General features: G+C 40.9%; 1 protein-coding gene across 4 annotated transcripts in view; it reads right to left on the bottom strand.

Annotated features, from left to right (window-relative positions):
* LOC145342511 (gamma-aminobutyric acid receptor subunit alpha-2-like) overlaps window positions 1-21,939 on the bottom strand; it is a 235,753-nt gene that overhangs the window by 102,975 nt on the left and 110,839 nt on the right. For all 4 annotated transcript variants that reach the window (XM_080188076.1, XM_080188081.1, XM_080188095.1 and 1 more), the window contains exon 4: window positions 11,146-11,213. In XM_080188076.1, the coding sequence (XP_080044202.1) occupies window positions 11,146-11,213 (68 nt within the window). The remainder of the gene's footprint in view (window positions 1-11,145; window positions 11,214-21,939) is intronic.

Genomic DNA, 21,939 nt, shown 5'->3' with positions numbered 1-21,939 from the left:
CAAAGAGTGCCACAGATTCACTATTCTCCGACTGAAGAAATTCCTCCTCATCTCGATTCCACAGGGTTGTTCCTTTAACCTGAGGTTGTGCCCTCTGGTTCTAGTTTTTTCCTACTAGTGGAAACGTCCTCTCCATGAGCATTCTATCCAGGCTTCGCAGTATCCTGTATGTTTCAATAAAACCCCCCCTCATCTTTCTAAACGCCAACGAGTACAGACCCAGAGTCCTCAATCGTCCCTCGTATGACAAGCTCTTCATTCCAGTGATCATTCTTGTAAACCTCCTCTGGACCCTTTCCAAAGTCAGTACATTCTTTCGTAGATACAGGGCCCAAAATTGCTCACAATACTCCACATGGGATCTGACCAGAGCCTTATACAAACTCAGAAGTACATCCCTGCTGTTGTATTCTAGCCCTCGACATGAATGCTAATACTGCATCTGTCTTCCTAACTGCATGTTAACCTTAAGAGAATCTTGAACAATGACTTCCAAGTCTTTTTGTGCTGATTTCCTAAGCATTTCCCCATTTAGAAAATAGTCTATGCCTCCATTCCTCCTTCTAAAATGCATAACCTCACACTTTTCCACATTGTATTCCATCTGCCACTTCTTTGCCCACTCTGTCTCCTAACCTGTCCAAGCCCTTCTGCAGCCCCCCTGCTTCCTCAATTCTACTTGTCCCTCTATATATTTTTGTATCATCTGCAAACTTAGCAACAGAGCCTTCAGTTCCTTGCTCCAAATCGTTAATGCAAATTGTGAAAAGTTGTGGTCCCAGCACTGACCCCTGAGGCACATCACTAGTCACTGGCTGCCATTCTGAAAAAGACCCCTTTATCCCCACTGTCTGCCTTCTGCCAGTCAACCAATCCTTTATCTACGCTAGGATCTTACCTTTAACGCCATGGGCACTTAACTTATTTAACAGATTCCTATGCAGCACCTTGTCAAAGGCTTTCTGGAAATCTAAATAAATCATGTCCCGATGCAAAGTAACTGTTCAGTTCCTCTGCCTTTCCTTGTTTCCTATTATTACTTTTCCATTCTTAGTTCACAATGGTCCAATGTCTATTTTTGCCTCTCGCTTCCCTTTCATATATTGAAAAAAAACTCTGCCTTATTTTATATTGCTAGCTAGCTTACACTCATATTTCATCTTCTCCCCCCATTATTGCTTTTTTAGTTGTCCTCTGTTCGTTTTTAAAGACTTCCAATCCTCTGGCTTCCCACTAATCCTTGCAGCATTAATCCGGTAGGCACAGTAAGTAAACTCACAACACCAGGTTAAAGTCCACTAGGCTTATTTGGTAGCACGAGCTTTCAGAGCACTGTCCCTTCAACAGCTGAGTGCAGGATTTGTTTCAAGCAGGTCATATGTAGACACAAACTCAATTACAAGATAATGACTGGAAGATTCGCATTCCAATCATTATCTTGTAACTGAGTTTGTATCTATATATGTCCTGTTTGTGAAACAAATTCTGCATTCACCTGATGAAGGGGCAATGCTCCAAAAGCTAGTGCAACCAAATAAACCTTCTGTTTTTATAGGTTCTTACCTACAATGCCCTGGAACTGGTTTAAACCAGTCATACAATTATGCAAACAAAGTTTCAACTGAGAACTGACTCCTGTTTCAGGAATGCACTGACTAAAGTGCAGCTTTTAACTTCCCAATTAAAGAATTAATTTAGCTAACCCTGAAAGCAAGTTTAATGACTACTTACTTCCTTATAATTTACCACTTGAACTCTTTGTTTCCACCCAACTCCAAAAGCACTCTCACACAGCCAGGCAACACATTTTAACGATATGCCCCCTTTTCTTTCTAAACTCCATCGACTACAGACAGACTCCTCAAACACTGCTCATGTGTCAAGATTTTCATTCCTGGGATCATTCTCGCAAACTTCCTCTGGACCCTCTCCAGGGCCATCATATCCTTCCTTAGAGTCGGGGGACTTAAAATTGTAAGTAGAACTACAACCCTTATTTTGTATTCTAGTCCTCATGAGATGAACAATAATATTGCATTTGCCTTCCTAACTACCAACTCAACCTGAAAGTTAGCCTTAAGAGGATCCTGAACTAGGACTCCCAAGTCCCTTTGCACTTCCAATTTATGAATTCTCTCCCCATTTATGTACTGGCACTGGCTGTAAGTAGGAGCAATACCAGGGATGTCTTGCTGCAACTGTACAGGGCACTGGTGAGGCCGCAGCTGGAGTACTGTGTGCAGTTTTGGTCGCCGCACTTGCACAAGGATACTTTTGGCCTTGGAGGGAGTGCAGAGGAGGTTCACTAGGCTGATACCGGAAATGAGGAGGTTAGACTATGGAGAGACTAAATAGACTGGGTCTGTACTCGTTGGAGTTTAGAAGGATGAGGGGGGATCTTATAGAGACGTATAAGATAATGAAAGGGATGGAGAGGGTAGAGGTAGAGAGATTCTTCCCGCTCAGAAAGGACAGCAGGACTGGAGGGCACAGCCTCAAGATAAGGGGGGGGGGGGGGGGGGTGGGGGGGCGCAGTTTAGAATGGAGTTAAGGAGGAACTTCTTCACTCAAAGGGTGGTGAATCTCTGGAATTCTCTGCCCATTGAAGTGGTGGAGGCTGCCTCGCTAAATATATTTAAGACACGGGTAGATAGGTTTTTGACAGACAAGGGAATTAAGGGTTATGGGGAAAAAGTGGGAAAGTGGAACTGAGCCACTTCAGATTAGCCATGATCTTATTGAATGGTGGGGCAGACTCGAAGGGCTAGATGACCTACTCCTGCTCCTATTTCTTATGTTCTTATGATGAGAAATGACTCCCAAGCTTACAGATGCACATTATAGGTCTTGAAAGTGGAAGTTGACAGGAGGAGAGTAATTGTGTTTCTTTGAGGGCTAGGAGGTCCTCAAGGTAAGCTCTCTGAGGAAACACAAAAACAATGAAATAGGCCATCTTGCCCTTCGAGCCTGCTCCACCATTCAGTATGATCATGGCTGATCATCAACTCAACAGCCTGATCCGACCATGCTTCTTCCCCCCGCCCACCCCTTTATATCCTTTGATCCCCATTACGCCAAGACGTATTTTATCTCCTTCTTGAAAATATACAATGTTTTGGCCTCAACTGCTTTCTGAGGCAGCAAATTCCACAAACTCACTCATTGTCTGTCAGTCAATTAACTCAAAGGAAGCAGCCATTTGAGTGCTGAAAATGGGAATTTGAGGCCGAGACTATGGCAAGTATGGCATCATATTTAAAAGGATTGTCTGACCACTCTCAAACCACCCAAGCAGCTGGCCTGAAGGCTACATTAAGAATGACAGATGGAAAACCCAGGTGGCCAGTAGTTCAGTGATGCCTCCCTTGCAAGTTCTCCTCCAAGATGCCAGGGCAAGGCAGGAGGACCTGTTCACTAGGAGGGAAGAGGAGAGGAGTGCACCTTAGTAAGAAATCCTGCATGGTGATTGCAGAGGAGGTCAGCAGCCATAGGGGCACCCAGAAAACGTGGATTTCAATAATCTTATTTGGTCCACCATGGTGAGTACTGTAGAGTGAAGGGTTAACATAAGTACTGAATGCTGCTAATGTAATTACTAATGTGACTATGGACTTGATTTAATTAAACAAATCAATAAAGTGTGAGATCCTCCCAATGGCAGTGAATTAATGTCATGCCAAATTAGTAAAAAAGCATGCCATCACAAAACTTGATGCTAACATCAGCTTTTGGCAGTTGCCTCTGCACTAAGAATCCAGATTGCGAACTACTTTTGTCACCCAATTTGGTCAATATTGTTTTAACAGATTACCATTCAGAATTGCTTCTGCACCTGAGACATTCGAAAGAAAAATACCTTGGACCCTGGATGGGCATGGGATAAGTATCATGCCAATGGCCCACTGTGGGAAAACATGACCATCGGTACTCGAAGTTCTACTGAAGCAGGTTTTACATTAAATAGCAAATGTGAATTTGCAAAACATAAAATAAAATTCTTAGGGCACATTATTGCAAGCTTCAGAGATTTCTGCTGATCCTCAGACAGAGAGTTATTACAACAGCTGCTATGACAAAGTCAACATTGGTGCTGGAACGTGAATGATCAAAATGCTTTTGAAAAGATCAAAAACCTCCAATGTCACCAGAGATTTGAGTAGACAATGATTCAGAGTTGCCAATAATTCTTTGGCTTGAGCACAGTGCTGTTTCAAGTTCAACAAGATGGACAAAGAAAACTAGTTTATTATACCTCTAAATCACTAACAGATACAGAGAAGAGGAATGTAATCATTCAGAAAGAAGCATTAGCAGCCTAAACCAACCACAAACCTTTGGTTACACCTCTTAATTGAAAGGAAATTGCAAAACCGCCACCTAGAATTCAATGCTTTAGACCAAGACTCATGAAATATGATTCATTTATTGAGTACATACAATGGAAGTGCCAGACCACAGCAGATGTATTGTCAAGAATACTAGTGGAAGAAGTCAAACTGGAAGATTTGAATTTAATTGAGAAAGTGAAAACATGTATCTCACTCATGACCAAATACTTATAAGCCACCAAGAAGAGATTTTAAAAAATTAAGCAATCACAGCAGCAAGATGATAAGTGCATCAAAATAAAAGCCTGGTAGTTCAGGTGGCCTCTCTCTCATACCAAGGCCTTCTGTCAAGAAAACCTCCCCATTCCCCTAAAACATTCAGTCTCTTGTTTCTTTCGAGTAAGTGCCACTGCTCCTATATGACCCTGGTAGCATGTGCTTTCAATGCTGGCAATTTCTCTCTCTTTTGCCACTGTGTGGCAAAGCCCACTGTGCTTTCCACTACTAACCACTGCGCGCTTGATCTATTCAAGCCTGCCTAAGAGAGCCAGCATTTAGCTTTGCTTCTTTGCCACCTCATTTAACCAGGCAAGATTATGAAGTGTTTTACTCCGTTTGCTTCATTGTTAAAATGTGAAATGTGCCTTATTATTGCAGTTAATTAGACTTTCAAATACATAACTGATCTCTCGCTATGTTGCTGCTGTCATTGGTAAAATCCAGAAGCGATATAAAGAAATCAAACTTCGAGCTAAACGCAGTCTATTCCTATTTTATAGCCTCACCACCTCCCAACTCTTGTAAGCAGTCCGTTAAAATTCTGGCCCTTTTCTCTTTGCTGATGATACCTGACCTGCTGTATGTTTGTAGCAGGAGAAGGTCATAGAAATAGGAGGAAATGAGAATTTGAAAATGACTATCTTAAAATTAAAGTCTTCCAGGTCTGGGGAAAGTATGGCTCACTGTGCAGAACCAATCTCCATCCATTGTCAGCCTCTGTGAATATGCTTGTTTTCATTTTGAGAAACTTCTATTTTAACTTCCTTAACTACTCCACATAAAAGATGTCACTATGGAAACAATGATGGTCTCAGTTATGCCTGTCTTTCTGTAAGATATGTTAAAAACTCTATATACCAAATCTACTCAGGATCCTTCTTTGACCTCTTTCTCTGTTACGTTGATAATTGTGTTTTGTGTTCTTTACCAGTCTTATTATAATCTACCATTAATTATGAGAAAAATGTTCAATTTCATCCATCAGAGCAGATTATGGAAACCACCTGATTTTTCATTTGCTTCAAAGAGTGAGTGATTCACTCTGCTGGTTTATACTATCTAGGAAGTTTACCACCCATCCCTTTATTTTCCATGGTTCACCTCTGATTCCTTCTCAGGCTTGCATCTCTCTTTACTTTTGGTTTTCCACAGAAATCAACGGCAGGTCAAATCTTCAGCATCTACAGTATTACAAACCTACCTAGGTTATACTATTTCTCACCTCCCATCTCGCAAAGGCTCCAATCTTTTCTCCTGGTTTTGCCAGTTGTTTTCATGACTCCACTTTTCACACCAGAACTTCTGCAGGTCTTTTTCCTTAAGTCTCAAGTCGATGATTCCATATAGTGTCTATTCCACTTTCAGGACTACACATCACTTTCCTCCTCTTCCAGTCTCATCAACAGGATCCCTTATCGTCACTTCCAGCCAATCAACATCTATGCTCATTAGGTCATCTTCTGCTTTCTCCACCACCTAAAACACAACACCAACTATCTTCCTAGCTTCACTGTTTTTCAGAGGAACCCTTTTTAGTTCCAAGATAGTTTTCTGCAATCTTCCACAAATTCTACTTCCAGCTGTCTTTTCTCTAATAACTTTCCATGCAACAACAGATCTGCAACATCAACGAAGCTACTTCCTTCCACACCACTATACGGAATGCCAAATTTTCCTTCAATTTACACACACTTTCACCATTTACTGCTCATGCTGCATTCTTCCATACGGTGGGCAAATCAAACACAAATTAAACTGATACTTTGCTGACATCCAATATTCTATCAGCAAGTGTGAAGCTGACCTCCCTGAGGATAGCCACTTTTCAATTCATTTACCTATTCTCTGAAAGTTACATAGAACATAGAACACTACAGCACAAACAGGCCCTTCGGCCCACAAGTTGCGCCGATCACATCAATACCTAGTTCTGCACTAATCAACAACTGCATTCTTGCACTAATCAACGAGGTTCAGCACAAACTTTATCATTGATATACAAAATCAGTTAGTAGTTTATAGCTTCAGCGCACATTAAAAAAAACTGACTGTTGACATTTAGTCCACTCACAAATTATTGGACTTCAGCATGCTTTTTTCCATAAAAAAGAACATTTATATAGCACCCTCCACATCTTCATTACATCCATCATTGTTAATTTGGCAAACACAGTCGCTAGTTTTGGTTCAGCAAGGTCCCACAATTAAATGAAAAATGAGATTATCTATTTTAGTTGTTGGCCGAGGAAAGTAAACCTAGGGAATCCCCTAGTCTTCCTCAGAAATTGCAACAAATTTTCTACATTCACCTGAACATCCATTTCATTAGTGCCTAAAGATTGAACAGTATTACGATGATACTTTGAATTCTTATGAATAACTATGCTGCACAAAAACCTTAAATTTACAAATTAATTTGTAAAGGATACAGGTATCCTATAATATTTTCTTTGCTTGGCAGTGACTTATTTCATCTATTATATTAGCCAAGATTTTGCAGCAGTAATGATGACAAAACAGTCAATGTTGCCTGTCATTATTCCAATGAAACATTCAGCAAATTCAGGTGTCCACGAACACAGAACAATGTAGAAATCACAAGTTTGTATCAGGATAACACAATAGTAATAATGGGGGCTTTAAATGTCCAAATATAGACTGGGATGATAATAGTGAGAGGGGAAGAGAAGGGCAAGAGTTTCAACAGTGTGTACAGGAGATTTTTCTATATCAGTATGTTTCCAGTCCATCAAGGAAAGGGGCATGGCTGGAAATGGTTCTGGGGAATGAAGGACACAAGTGTCAGTAATATAACATTTAGAACCAGTGACCGCAGTATCATAACATTTAGCTTGCTTATGGAAAAGGTCAAGGAGCAATGCAAAGTAAAAATAATTAACTTGAAAGAGAATAGATCTGGTCCAAGTAAACTGGAATAGCATAATAAAAGCAAAATACTGCAGACGCTGCAAGTTTAAAATAAGAACAGAAAATGCTGGATAAACTCAGCAGGCCTGGCAGCATCCATGGAGAGAAACAGAGCTAATGTTTTGAGTCCATATGACCCCTCTAAAGAACTGAGGGACTGAAATTCTATTCCTCTTCAGTTCTTTAGCAGGGACAAAACATTGTTTTTCTCTCCACAGATGCTGTCAGACCTGCTGAGTTTATCCCAATCTTCTGTTTAAATTAGAACAGGCTGGCAAGTAAAATTGCCCCAGAATGGGCTGCCTTTCAAAAGCAGATGAGTAGTTCAGAAAGAATCAAGGGACATTGCAAGGGGGAAAAAGGCATGGCAGAAAAATTCAGAGCTCCTGGCATAATGAAAGAAAAAGTCTGGCAGAGTGAGGATACATGCAGCAAATGACTGATAGAAAACACAATTGAGAACTAGAGTGATAAAAAACATTGTTTCTGTCTCCATAGATGCTGTCAGACCTGCTGAGTTTATCCCAATCTAGATAAAACAAGTAAGAGAAGCTAAGTGAGGGTATGAAAATGAACTGGCAGCTATCAAAGAGGATTCAGAAGTCCTCTATCAACATATAAATTGTAAAAAGGTAGTAAGATGAGGAATGGGACTGAATATGGACCAAAAAGAGAGCAATTTTGCATGGAAGCATAGTGCATGATTGACGCATTAAACTAATTATTTGCACCAGCCTTTACCAAGGAAGTGGATGCTTCCCAAGTCTTAGTGAAAAAAACAGATAGTTGAGACACTGGAGTTTTAAATCCTTGGGATATACTTAAAATCATCACAACGTAGGAGGAGACAATTTGATTCATCCTTTCTGTGCTGGCTTTCTGCAAGTTCAAATCACCTAGTCCCCTTCACCTCCCTTACCTCTTAGTCTTGCAAGTCTCTTTTGAAAGCCACAATTGAATCTGTTTCCACTCTAAGGCAGTGCATTCTGGACCCAGTCAACGTAAAAAGGATTTTATTCATGTGTTGTTACTTCTTTTGCCAATTACCAACTTCAGGTCACCAATTTAAGGTAAGTTATCAGGACTGATTGAGATACATCCAAGGATATCGAAGGAAGTGAGGGTGGAAACCTGCAAACCATAATTTTTTCCCTCTAGATACAAAGATGGTGCCTGAGAACAGGAGAACTGCAAATGTTCAGAAAGAATTAAGATAAGCTCAGCAACAGCAGGTCAATCAGTTTAACTTCAGCAGTGGAGAAGCTTTTAGAAACAATGGCTGGAATTTTATGCACCTGAGGATGGAAAGGCAGATGAAGAGAGGGTCCATGAAATTAAGAGCTATACCAGCGGAGATGTGTCCAGAAGCTATGTGGCTTCACCAGGTCCCTCTTCAATTTTAGCAGAAATGGGGTGGGGGAAAAGGGTCCCTATGGCCAATTGAGGCTACTTAAGAGCCTCCTTCTGCCGCTACTGGGATTGTACCTGGTGGGGAAGACAGCCACCAAACGTCCAGCTCATCAGATGAAACCTGGCAGACTAGTGGCTGGACAAAGGGGGCTCTTTTTCAAGACAACTATGTCTATCAGAGGTATTCCCCCTGCTTGTATTTTCCTCTCTTCTACCCTAACCACCCCGGTCCCCACCCGAAGGTTGCCTGACCTCAGCAAGACTTAACTTTGTCCAGGCTCTGTCGCAGTTTGCTTTTGTCAGGAGCTCTCGACAGTTCTAGCAGTGGCTGCCTTGCCCATGAATTCTGAAGAGGGTAGTTTCAACTTCAAAGGAACATAGATAGCTGGTGAAACGGGTGGGCAAATAGCACCTTTAATTATCGCAGTGTGAAATGCTTCATCTTCAGAGGAAGAATGATGCAAGGTGATATAAAATAAAGAGTACAATTCTAAAGGAGTTCACAAACAGAGACACCCAAGTTAAAAGTGCACAGATCATTGATGGTGGAAGGATAGATGATATCAAGCATACAGGGTGCTGGGCTTTATAAATAGAGGTATTGGATACAAAAGCAGGGAAGTTTTAATAGACCTGTCTAAAACATTGGTTCAGCCTCAATTGGAGCACGGTGACAAGCTCTAGTTTTTGCACTTCAGAAAGTATTAGAGATACGTGGATAAGTTGCAGAAGCTGGGCTTATTCTCCTTGGGAAAAGAGAAGATTAAGAAGACTCTGTACAGAGCAGACAGGGAGAAAATTATCCTTTTGGTAGCCGAATCCAGAGCCAGAGGGCACGGATTTGAGGTGCAAAAGAAGCAATGGTGACACAAAGGAAAATCTTTGAATGCTGCAAGTGATTAGAAGCTGGAAAGCATTACCCGAGAGTAAGCTGGAGGTAGATTAAATTGAGAGCTTCAAAAGAGCATTGTATAAGCATTTGAAGAGAAAAGACCTGTCAAGCTATGGAGAAAATGCTTGGGAAGTGAACTAGATAAGTTCTTCTTGCAGAGAGACAGCACAGAAATATTGGGCAGAACTTTCCTGTCCCGCCCACCATCGGAATCATAGCAGAAGGGAGACAGGCCATGCAAAGATCTGTTGACCTCAGGCAGGATTTTCCGATCTTGGGGCGAGCACGGCCGGATAATCCCGCCCAACAGGTTGAATGGCGACTTTCTCTGCCACAACCATTCAATGCTTTGCTAATTCCATAATTCTACTCTCCTAAAGAGGGTACCGCATGGATGTTGCTAGCAAACCTAAGCTGGTTAGTGAATTGATGAAAAATTGCGCTTTTGTTTAGTTAGTCTTACTCTTGAAAAACTTAGACCTTGCTGAATGAGGTGTAATTGTGTTTTTAACAGTTGATAAGTCATAATTTCTGTTAATGACCATCATTAGCTTTGAAAAACTCACTTTATATTTATGGAATGTCACATTTCTCCATTATTCAAAAAAAAACAGATTTAGCATTTTATTTTCTGTGTCAATCTAAGTATAATACTTATTTAGCTATATGAAAATTTGAAGTGAAGAATATTCAGTACTGGTTTTCTACTGTGAAAATACTTCAGTGGGATTGGTTGCTTGCCTTGTTTCTTGTCATCACTATATTGGATGCATTGCAATCCCCTTGTCTTAGCACCAGACATAAACTGTCATCAGGAAAGGCGAAATCCAAGTCACGGAGATCATTAGATCTTTGTGGGCGCCTTTTAAGATCAATGGTGAGTTCATTGCTTTGCCTCTGAATTCAAAATCCTGCCAATAATTACATCCTGCTGGCACAGTACTCACAGCACCAGGGACCCAGGTTTGATTCCCAGCTTGGGTGACTGAGTGAAGTCTGCATGTTCTCCCAGTGTCTGCATAGATTTCAACCGGGTGCTCCAGTTTCCTCCTACAGTCCGTGCTGGTTAGGTGCATTGGCCATGCTAAATTCTCCCTCAGTGTACCCAAACAGGTGCCGGAGTGTGGCGATTTGGGGATTTTCACAGTAACTTCATTGCAGTGTCAATGTACTACTTATTATTGTCATAAGCCTACTTATGACAATAATAAACTAAACCTTTTATTCATTATTATTATTTCTGTTGTATGCATTGAAAAAAATGGAATAGTTGATATGCTTGTATTTTAAAAACATATTGGTACTTACCATGTCAGTGTCTGAAACAGGTCCAAAGCTTGTAACATAGATGTCTGTCTTGACTTCAGTTATTCTTTCTGATAAAATAAGAAAATATACAAGACTGGTGGTGAGTATAATCTTTTCAGTTTATGACGCTATTCCTATCAGAAGTAACAGGCTTCTTATTTTATAACACTATTCTAAATTTGCCATTTAACATGTTAAATGTGTAGCTCAAAAGAATTATGGATTTGATTAAAATTCTATATTATGAATGAAATATGCCATAAATATTGAGATTTAGAAAATATGGAGCAGTTTTTTGCACAGATATTAGAAACACTTGTATTTGACATTTTATGGAGCATACTGAATTCTGAGAGGAGCTACTCATTTTTCCAAGGAATGGCAGTGAATGCAAAGAGATGATGACAACAACATCTGAATCTCTAGTCATGAGTTTCTGTCCATATCTGTAGCAATGATTGAATACAAATGCCCAGAAATATTGAAATCAAAATTCATGGATATATTTCTGACCACCTATCTATCCCATCAAGATTGTCTCATACTTCCATCTCAGTAAGGAAGACAGTTGTGGTTATTGGAAGTCAATCATCATAGGTGCAGGGCACCTCTTCAGGAGTTCTCCAGTGTAGTGATATGGCCCAACATCTTCAGCTCTTTAGTCAATGATCTTTACTCCATTATAAAGGCCAGAAAGGGGGATGTTTGTTGATGATTGAACAATGTTCGGCACCATTTGTGACTCCTCAGATACTGAACCAGTTGGTGTCCATACACAGCAAGACCTGGACAACAATCAGGCTTGGGCTGATAAGTGGCTGTTAGTATTCATGTCACGCAAAGGCTAGGCAATGACCATCTCTAACAACAGACTATCAAGAGTGTGATTGAATACTCTGCACTTGACTGGATGAGTGCAGTTTCAACAACACTCAAGAAGCTCAATACCAGCCAGGCCAAAGCAGCCTACTTGATTGGCAAACCCTGCAGCATCTTAAACATTTACTCCCTCCTCTGACAGGACCTTCCAAACCTGTGACTTGTACCACCCAGAAGGACCAGAGCAATAGATGCATGAATACATCACCATCTGTAGTTCTCCTCAACATCACCCACTACACTAACATGGAACAATATCTTTGTTCCTTCACTGGAGTTTATAATCCTAGAACACCCATCGTAAAAGCACTGCAGGTAAAACTGCTCCACGTGAATTGTAGCTTTTAAGAAGACAACTCACCACCAAATTCTCAAGGGAAAATAGGGATGGGAAACAAATGCTGGCCTAGCCATCCTTTGATTTTTTTTTTAAACTGACCATCTATGCTCCTGCCTCAGCTCAGTTGCTGCTAAAATACTCATTCATGCCCTGTTCCCTTCCAAGCTTTTCTATTAAAATGATGGCCAGACTTCCATCTTCTACAGACTTGAACTTATTCAAACCTCTACTTTCCATACTCTAATTTGTACCAAGTCTATTCATTTTGACCTACATTGGCTCCCAATCTGGACACAACAATTTGAACATTCTCACCCTTGTTTTCAAATCTATTTTTGCCCTTGTCCACCTCTAGTTCTGCGATTTTGATTTGATTTGATTTATTGTCACATGTATTAACATACAGTGAAAAGTATCATTCTTGTGTGCTATACGAAACATACCGTTCATAGAGAAGGAAACAAGAGAGTGCAGAATGTAACTAGGTTACAATTATAGCTAGGGTGTAGAGAAAGAATAACTTAATGCAAAGTAAGTCCATTCAAAAGTCTGACAGCAGCAGGGAAGAAGCCGTTCTAGTTGGTATGTGACCTCAGACTTTTGTATCTTTTTGCCCGAAGGAAGAAGGTGCAAGAGAGAATGTCCAGGGTGCATGGGGTCCTTAATTATGACCTCCCCACCACCAAACTTCTGAGATCTCAATGTTTAGCCAATTGCAGCCTTACCCAATTTCAATTACTGCACCAATGGCAGCAGTGTTTTTAAACTGCCTGTGTCCTACACTCCACAATTCCCTTCTAAATCTCTTCATTTCTTTTGTTTCACTCCTCTTTGAAGGTGTTCTGTAAAATCTACTTCTTTGACCAAGCTTTTAGTCACCTGTCTATTGAGTTCTTAAGTGGATCAGTCAATTCTCTTTCGATAATGTTCCTCTGAAGCACTTTGTAATATCTTGCCATTGTAAATGCATAATATAAATGCAAGTTAATGCATTTGTTGTTGACAGAGAGTAGAATAGAACTCATCCCCCAAGTTGATGAACACCGAGTTGTTACTGGGGAAAAAAAAATCTAAACAGGAATGAGATACGGACAATGTAGTTGATGGGGAGGACACACAGCAGGAATTTGTTCAGAAATTCAGGTATTGGATACTATCCATTGCACTGGGACATCTGAGGCAATGACAAATGAAACAGTTTTCAAGAGCTGATTCCCAGAAGTACATAACTGGTAATCACTTCTAACTGGAACATTGTACATTCTGTCACATGGAAGCAATGTACTGACATATTTCACAAATATTCCCAGTCTACCTTCCATGGTTAGTATCTATGGAGGATTCACGATGTAGCTAGGATACAAAATGTAATTTCTTTGGTAATGTTTTATTTCGTCAAAGTAAAGAAACTATTTTCTGTAAATAGAACATGGCAGGAAGGTGAAAGAGTTGATACTAATAATCTAGCCTAGGATGTAGTTACAATAGTTGAATGAATAACAGACATCTTCACAATGTACATGACATATATAAAAAAGATATATCTACCATTTGAAGCGTGATTTCAAATCTCTCCAATGTCTCACCATTCCCTATCTTTGTAACTTCTTCCAGCCCTACATGCCTCCAAAATCTGTGTGCTCCTTCAATTCTAGCCACTTGGCACATTTGCCTCTCTCTCTCTCTCCTCCCCTTTAAGACACTCCTAATAATCTATCTCTTCAATCAAACCTTTGGTCACTTGTACTAATTGCTCCTTATAGATTCATAAAATCATTATAGTACAGGTGGCCACCATTTGGCCCATCGATTCTATGCCAGTTCTCGGTACAGCTATCCAATTAGTTCCATTTCATTTGTATCTCATTACCAATTTGTGTTTTGTACATTCCTATGAAATATTTTGGGATTTATCACTTCGTTGAATACATTATATAATGCAAGTTGTTGCTGTCTGACATTCACATTTAAAAAGTAACTACTGGTTTTGCATGTGAACCTTATAATTTGGGGCTTATAATTTGGGATCAGGGAACACAATTTATGAAAACCATCTAATTTCCAATTTTCCCATCATGTTTATTTAGAGTAGTCAATCATTTTTACTCAGCTCAGGGCTATCCAAACTATGGTCTCATTGTATTCCTTTCGAGTAGGATTATTGAAAATGAGATAAATTTAGGAAAAATTAACAGTGAAAGATTATGCATTCCATAAGTGCATCCCCCTATATTTGTCCTTCCATCATGGCATTTAATTATGTTTTAAATGCTACAAACATTTCTGTCATTATTATTTCATTTGGCAGAGCTCCAAATGTGTGTCACTCTTAGAAAAAGGTGATTTTTAGTTTCGCTCTTCACTAGATTTCCAATTTGAAATAACAACCTGGTACGATTTAATTTGATTAATATTATTGTCACATGTATTATCATACAGTGAAAAGTATTGTCTCTTGCATGCTATACACACAAAACATATCGTTCATAGAGAAGGGAATAAGGGAGTGCAGAATATAGTGTTACAGTCATAGCTAGGGTGCAGCGAAAGATCAACTTAATGCAAGGTAAGTCCATTCAAAAGTCTGACAGCAGCAGGGAAGAAGCTGTTCTTGAGTCAGTTGGTACGTGACCTCAGACTTTTGTATCTTTTTCCCAAAGGAAGAAGGGGGAAGAGAGAATGTCTGGGGTGCGTGAGGCCCTTAATTATGCTGGCTAGTTTGCCAAGGCAGTGGGAAATGTAGACAGAGACAATGGATGGGAGGCTGTTTCGAGTGATGGATTGGGCTACATTCATGACCTTTTGTAGTTCCTTGCAGTTTTGGGCAAAGCAGGAGCCATACCAAGCTGTGGTACAACCAGAAAGAATGCTTTCTTTGATGCACCTGTAAAGGTTGGAGACAGACATAGCTGACCTGCTAAATTTCCTTAATCTTCTGAGAAAATAGAGCCGTTTGGCTTTTTTAACCATAGTTTTGGCATGGTGGGGACCCGGACAGGTTGTTTGTGATCTCCACACCTAAAAAAGTTGAAGCTCTCGACCCTTTCTACTTCGTCCCCATTGATGTAGACGAAGGCATGTGCTCCTTTGTGCTTCCTGAAGTTGATGACAATCTCCTTTTTGTTGACACTGAGGGAGAGATTATTGTTGTTGCTCCAGCTTATCAGATTCTCTTTCATTCCTGTACTCTGGCTCGTCATTGTTTGAGATCTGAACCACTACGGTGGTGTTGTCAGCAAACTTGAAAATCAAATTGGAGGGGAATTTGGCCACACAGTCATAGGTGGATAAGGAGTATCGTAGGGGGCTGGCAACCCAGCCTTGTGGGGCATCAGTGTTGAGGATGATCATGGAGGTGGTGTTGTTGCCTATCCTTACTGATTATGGTCTGTGAGTTCGGAAGTTTAGGATCCAGTCGCAGAGGTAGGTGCCGAGGCCCAGGCCATGGCGTTGGAGATGTATGTCATTTAATATTTTATATATCATCATAAGGGGTACCTCACAAGAGGTTATTGCAGAAGGTAAGGGGGCATGGAGTTGGGGGTAGGGTGTTAGCGTGGATAGAGGAGGCAGGGAGTGGGGGTTAATGGGTGCTATTCGGATTGGCGGTTGGTGACTAGTGGAGTGCCCCAGGGGTCGGTGCTGGGGCCTCAGCTATTTACCATTTATATAGATGATCTGGAGAAGGGAACCGAGTGTATGGTGTCGAAATTTGCCGATGACACCAAGATTGGCAAGTGCGAGGTGGTCCACTTTGGTAGGAATAATGGTAGGAGGGACTATTACTTACATGGCGAAAAACTGCAGCAGGCGACGGTGCAGAGGGACCTCGGGGTCCTTGTGCATGAGTCGCAAAAACCCAGCCTGCAGGTGCAGCTGGTAGTCAGGAAGGCTAATGGGATGCTGGCCTTCATAGTGAGGAGGATTGAATATAAAAGTAGGGAGGTCTTGCTGCAGCTGTATAGGGCATTGGTGAGGCCGCAGCTGAAGTACTGTGTGCAGTTTTGGTCGCTGCACTTACGCAAGGATATTTTGGCCTTGGAGGGAGTGCAGAGGAGGTTTACTAGGCTGATACCGGAGTTGAGGGGGTTGAGCCATGAGGAGAGGCTGAATAAACTGGGCTTGTACTCGTTAGAGTTTAGAAGAATGAGGGGAGATCTCTTTGAGACATATAAGATGATGAATGGAATGGATAGGATAGAGGTGGAGAGACTCTTCCCGCTCAGAAAGGACAGTAGGACTAGGGGGCACAGCCTCAAGATAAAGGGGGAGCGGTTTAGAACGGAGTTGAGGAGGAACTTCTTCACTCAAAGGGTGGTGAATCTCTGGAATTCTCTGCCCGTTGAAGTGGTGGAGGCTGCCTCACTAAATATTTTTAAGACGCGGGTTGATGGGTTTTTGACAAGTGAGGGGATTAAGGGTTATGGGGAGAGGGCGGGAATGTGGAACGGAGCCACGACAGATCAGCCATGATTTTATTGAATGGTGGGGCAGGCTCGAAGGGCTAGATGGCCTACTCCTGCTCCTATTTCTTATGTTCTTATGTTCTTAAGTTCCTTTTTTACTAGGCCACAATACCTTCATAAACTTTTGCACTTGGCAACAGTCACATCCCTTCGTGGCACAATGGTTAGCACTGCTGCCTCTCAGTGCCAGGATCCAGGTTCGAATCCCAACTTGGGTTACTGTCCATGTGGAGTATGCACATTCTCCCTTTGTCTGTATGGGTTTCCTCCAGGTCCCTCCCTCAGTCCGAAAGACATGCTGGTTAAGTGCATTGACCCAAACAGGCGCTGGACTGTGGCGACTGGGGGAATTTCACAGTAACTTTATTGCAGTGTTAATATAAGCCTTACTTAACATAGAACATAGAACATAACAGCACAGAACAGGCCCTTCGGTCCACGATGTTGCGCCGACCAGTTAAAAAACAATGACCCTCTAACCTAAACCAAACCCTTACCATCCATAAACCTATCCACGGATCTCTTAAACGCCCCCAAACTAGGCGCATTTACAACTGCAGCAGGCAGGGCATTCCAATCCCTCACCACCCTCTGGGTAAAGAACCTACCCCTGACATCTGTCCTGTAACTACCACCCCTTAATTTAAAGCCATGCCCCCTCGTGCTAGCTTTCTCCATCCGAGGAAAAAGGCTATCACTGTCCACCCTATCTAAACCTCTAATCATCTTATATGTTTCAATAAGGTAATTAACAAATAAATAAAACCTTACTTTTCCATGTTTCTGACTGTAGGAATCCTTTTAATTAACTTTTATAATCGTATTATCACATTTTTGTTTTTTTCCTAAAATTTGAAAATCAATTTTGATTAACTATTACCGCAGACTACCCTTCCAAGTCTCCTTCTACTAATCTAATTCCATTTGTTGTATACTTTATTGCACTATTTTTCACAATCCAGGGCAGTACTTCACATTTATCAGTATTAAGTGTGTATGATCAGTTGGCTTGACAGCCAGTCTAAAGAGCTTTTTTCCAAGAAATATGATCAGTGAAGCTGGATGTGTCTTGGCGTGACACACCAGACAGGTTTGTATTCTCTATGCTTCAGGACCCATTTTGAACTCTATGCTTTATTCAACCTTTCCACAAAGTTAAATGAAATCAATATAGGATTATAATTCAGTTCACTTAGAATTTTCCTTTTGTATCAACGTTGCCTAGTGAATAGTAAAAACAAGTCTTTTGAGTCAAATAATGATTTATTGTCCTACTTAGTCACAGTGTCTTTATCATGAAGCCCTTTGATAATGTGACAGTTTGTAGATTTGCAATGCAGATAGTCATTCTTACATTGGGCAGAAATGGCCTGTTGTTATTTTGCAAATTAAAGTCTAGTGATATTTTAGCTACAAGTGTTTTGGATTTCTTTGAAATTCCTGGAGACATAATTTGGCATTGCACGTCACTAACAGTGGTCAATACTGGATTTCTGTTCATCAAGCAGGTAACTTTCTCACAAGACCCCACCAATCGATTACGAAAAAAATTGCAGAGATCAATTCCCTTGTTTTTGTGCCTTCCAGGGACAATAATTACCAAATAACCTATTTTACGCATTTGCAATACAAAGTAACTCATATTCATGGAATTAAAATAATTCTATTTTGTTATTTAATTACTGTAGAGTTGTTTTTCATGCTGTTTTATTTAAATGTACAATCTTTGTAATGTCCCAGAACTGTGCTTGCAAGGATTGAATGAACCAAAGACTTACTTAGAATTCTTGTCATCCTGGTTGAAGTTATTTACCAATACAGCAACTTAGGAAGATGGATGATAAGAAAGAAAAGGTGTTAATCAGGTGACATTCCAGAGCTTGGCGTGTCACCTGAGAAAAGTTCCAAGAGCCAAAAGGCACGCAAGTCATAACACACATAAACCAAAGCTATGATGCACCAACTATACCTAAAGATCATCTTCCCATTTCCCTGCTCACAGCAATGCCTGTGAGATCAAGAGATCTCACATTTGACAGGTATCCCTGGGCACAGACCCAGGTGTGTAAGAAACTCTTGTTTGGAGCCAAAAAACACAGTTCCTTCGCTAAAGAATGGTCACAAATTAGACTTGTAGCAAGATCGATCAGGACCAGATTCATTTGGAACATTAATTATTTCACATCAATGCTACCATAAATCCCAAAGTGACCAATAGCATAGAACATGATAGAAACTCCCAATATCAAGCATTTCAGTAACTAGATCAGAGGCCAGTTGAAAGTGCTTTGCAACTGAAGGGCTACTTGTAAGTATGGTCACTCTTGTATTGTAGGAAAAGCAGCTGTCAGTTTGCACAGTTGGGTCTAACACATAGCAAAATAATAACATCCAATTAAATTGTTTTTGTGATATTGGCAGAGGGAAGATGTTTGACCAGGAAACTGTGGAGGATTCGCCAGATCTGTTTTGAATGGTGCTGCAATTTTCACTGAGCAGAGCAGGCAAACAGGGTTTGATGCATCATCCATAAGACCTCTTCTGTGTTGCACTGAAGTCTCCGCCTTAAGCTTAGCTTTCACTGCATTGGTTGGATCTGAAAAGTGGAATTGGAGTGTAGAACATCAAAGGAATCAAACGCTTTCAGAGAGTATTAGCTTTTTCCAAAAAGCCTCCTTTAGCAGATGAGTGGCCCAGATGTACCAGAGCGCAAATGTGGGAATCTCCCCCTGATCCCAGAAGATCTTTCAGGTTCAGCGACAAAGGTTCCAAAAGCCTTTCAACACCAAAAGGTTGTACACAAAGAATAACAATAATAGTTAGAGGGGCTCCTAATATAACAAACATTCCAGAATACTGCTCCTCTTATTACAAGGCAAACTTTGTTGAATCACAGTTCATTCAGGGACAGACCTAACAAGTTAATTGTAAGATAGATCCGTCAAAAATGAATACTGAAGATATGGTATGCTTTTACTGATGTTACTTCCATTTACAATTTTCAATGCTTGATGGGCATTTGTCTCAAAAGAATAATACATTCAAACCTGAGGCATTGTAGAGTAACTCAAGCAAATCATACTTTTATGGGGATAACCCAGCAGCAAAATTCTTTGACCAACAAAAGAGCGAGTTCTAAATTAATATGAGGCAACAAGAAAAGCCTATGGAAGAAATACAGTATGTGCTGTGAAAAGAAGGCTTATTTCATGCATGTTACAGAATACAAGACACCCTGAATTATTGTATTCAGTGCAGTAGCACTCTACCATTGTACAAATGCATTTAGTGTGCTCAGCTGCACTTTTTCAGAAAGGTAACCGGGTGGTCCAAATATAACATTTATCCATATCATGAAAAACAAGACCACCAAAACATGACTGCAGTCCTCAGAGGATAGGGCTGTAAGGAATTAGTTGCTTCATTTGTCTGGGAAGCCTAATAGCAGCTGATGTCACAATCCAAAAAGCTGCTAGTGCTTTCAGCTGCTAAGGGGACTTAATAGGATCACAGAAGATCCAGAGGAATTCATTCCTATCTGCCTTCTCTATGGCACTCAAAGCCAATTAAACAAGATACAATGTAGACATTGCTTAGAAAGAACGAAGGATGCAAGATGGCAATGCCAGATACGGATATCATTGTACAGCACTAGCTGGAGAACAAGCTGAGCAGCGACATTAACAAGGACACATCATGAAGAAACTCACTGAATAGCATAAGAACATCAGAAACAGGAGCACGAGTAGACCATACAGCACATTGGCAAAGAAGGCTCATTCAATATGATCACGTCTGAAATTCAGCTTCAACTTCACTTTGCCAATTGCTCCCCATATTCTTTGATTTTCTGAGAGGCCAAAAATCCATCCATCACAGCCTACAATGTTGGAGCATCCATAACCTACCAGTGTAGAGAACTGTAGAGATTCTCAACTCACAGAAGAAATATATTCTCTAGTAAGTCCTAAATTATCAGCCCTTATTGGGAGACTGTGTCCATTCACCAGCATTTTAACTTTCTTGCGGCCCTGCTGCCTCTTGCTCCTCAGGCCTTTGTTCCTTCTGGCTGTGTCCACTTGCGATGGATCCTGATTCTTGTCACCTGGATAAAAGCCATTTCCAATGCAGGATTTCATGCAGCATATTCATAGAGGCCTCAGTGGATGTGTAAATGAACTGAATTTGGTTCCTTGGTTGCTCCAATTACCTCCCTCAGTCCAAAGGTGTGCAGATGAGGCTGATTAGCCATGCTAAGTGTCCCCTTAGTGTTGGCGAGATTAGTAGGGTAAATACATGTGTTACAGATTAGTGCCTGGATGGGATTGTTGTCAGAGTAGCTCGATGGACCAAGTGGCACTGCACTGTAGGGATTCTATGGCACATTAAGTGAGAATATTCTTCACAGGTTTCTCCCCATCTCAAAACCAGCACGCAAGTGCTAAACCTTTCACCTGGCCTCTTTGTAGACATGGCTTCACAGTCGCACAACTTTCAGGCAAAGACACCCTGGAGAGCCAGAGATGGGTGTTTCTCTTGTTCATACATGAGTGCACATGGAGATCTTGCCCTTTGATCAAAGCTCTGTGAACCATGTGAAAGAAGCCTCCCCAACACTATTTCACTTGCCTCCACAACCCTCAAATCTTTAGAGAGATAAACCATAGTCTTTCTATGCTGCCAAGGCTAAATTGTGTGTCTTGTCAGCCATGATCATTCAACTGACAGAATGGAGGTGTGAAGTTGCAAGTTCACTACAATCTACCACAATATCCCTCGGAGACACCCATCTCTCGTCATCCCTGCCTCCGACTTCAGCAAATGACAAATGGCAGAGAATGAATGGTAGCTCCACATCTTGCTGGGATCTCAATGTTATGATCCATGAGTCAGGGACAAACCTGCTGCAATGTGGTCTTCATCATAGAGAGAGAGGAATACAACTGAGCATCTTTGACACTTAGTTGTCTCGTAATTTTTAGGGTGTCCTTTTAGTCTGCTGGTTGTACTGACCATGAACTCCACCCACACAAAAATACCCTCCTTCCACCTCAAGGAATCTCACTGACAGACCAACAGTATGGTTAAGGTCACATTTGAAAAATGGTG

Source organism: Carcharhinus amblyrhynchos, chromosome 1 (assembly GCF_965287045.1).
Source record: "Carcharhinus amblyrhynchos chromosome 1, sCarAmb.v2.hapA, whole genome shotgun sequence".
NCBI lineage: Eukaryota > Metazoa > Chordata > Chondrichthyes > Carcharhiniformes > Carcharhinidae > Carcharhinus > Carcharhinus amblyrhynchos.
Note: the sequence above shows the minus strand (reverse complement) of the source record. Positions and strands in the feature narration are given on the sequence as shown.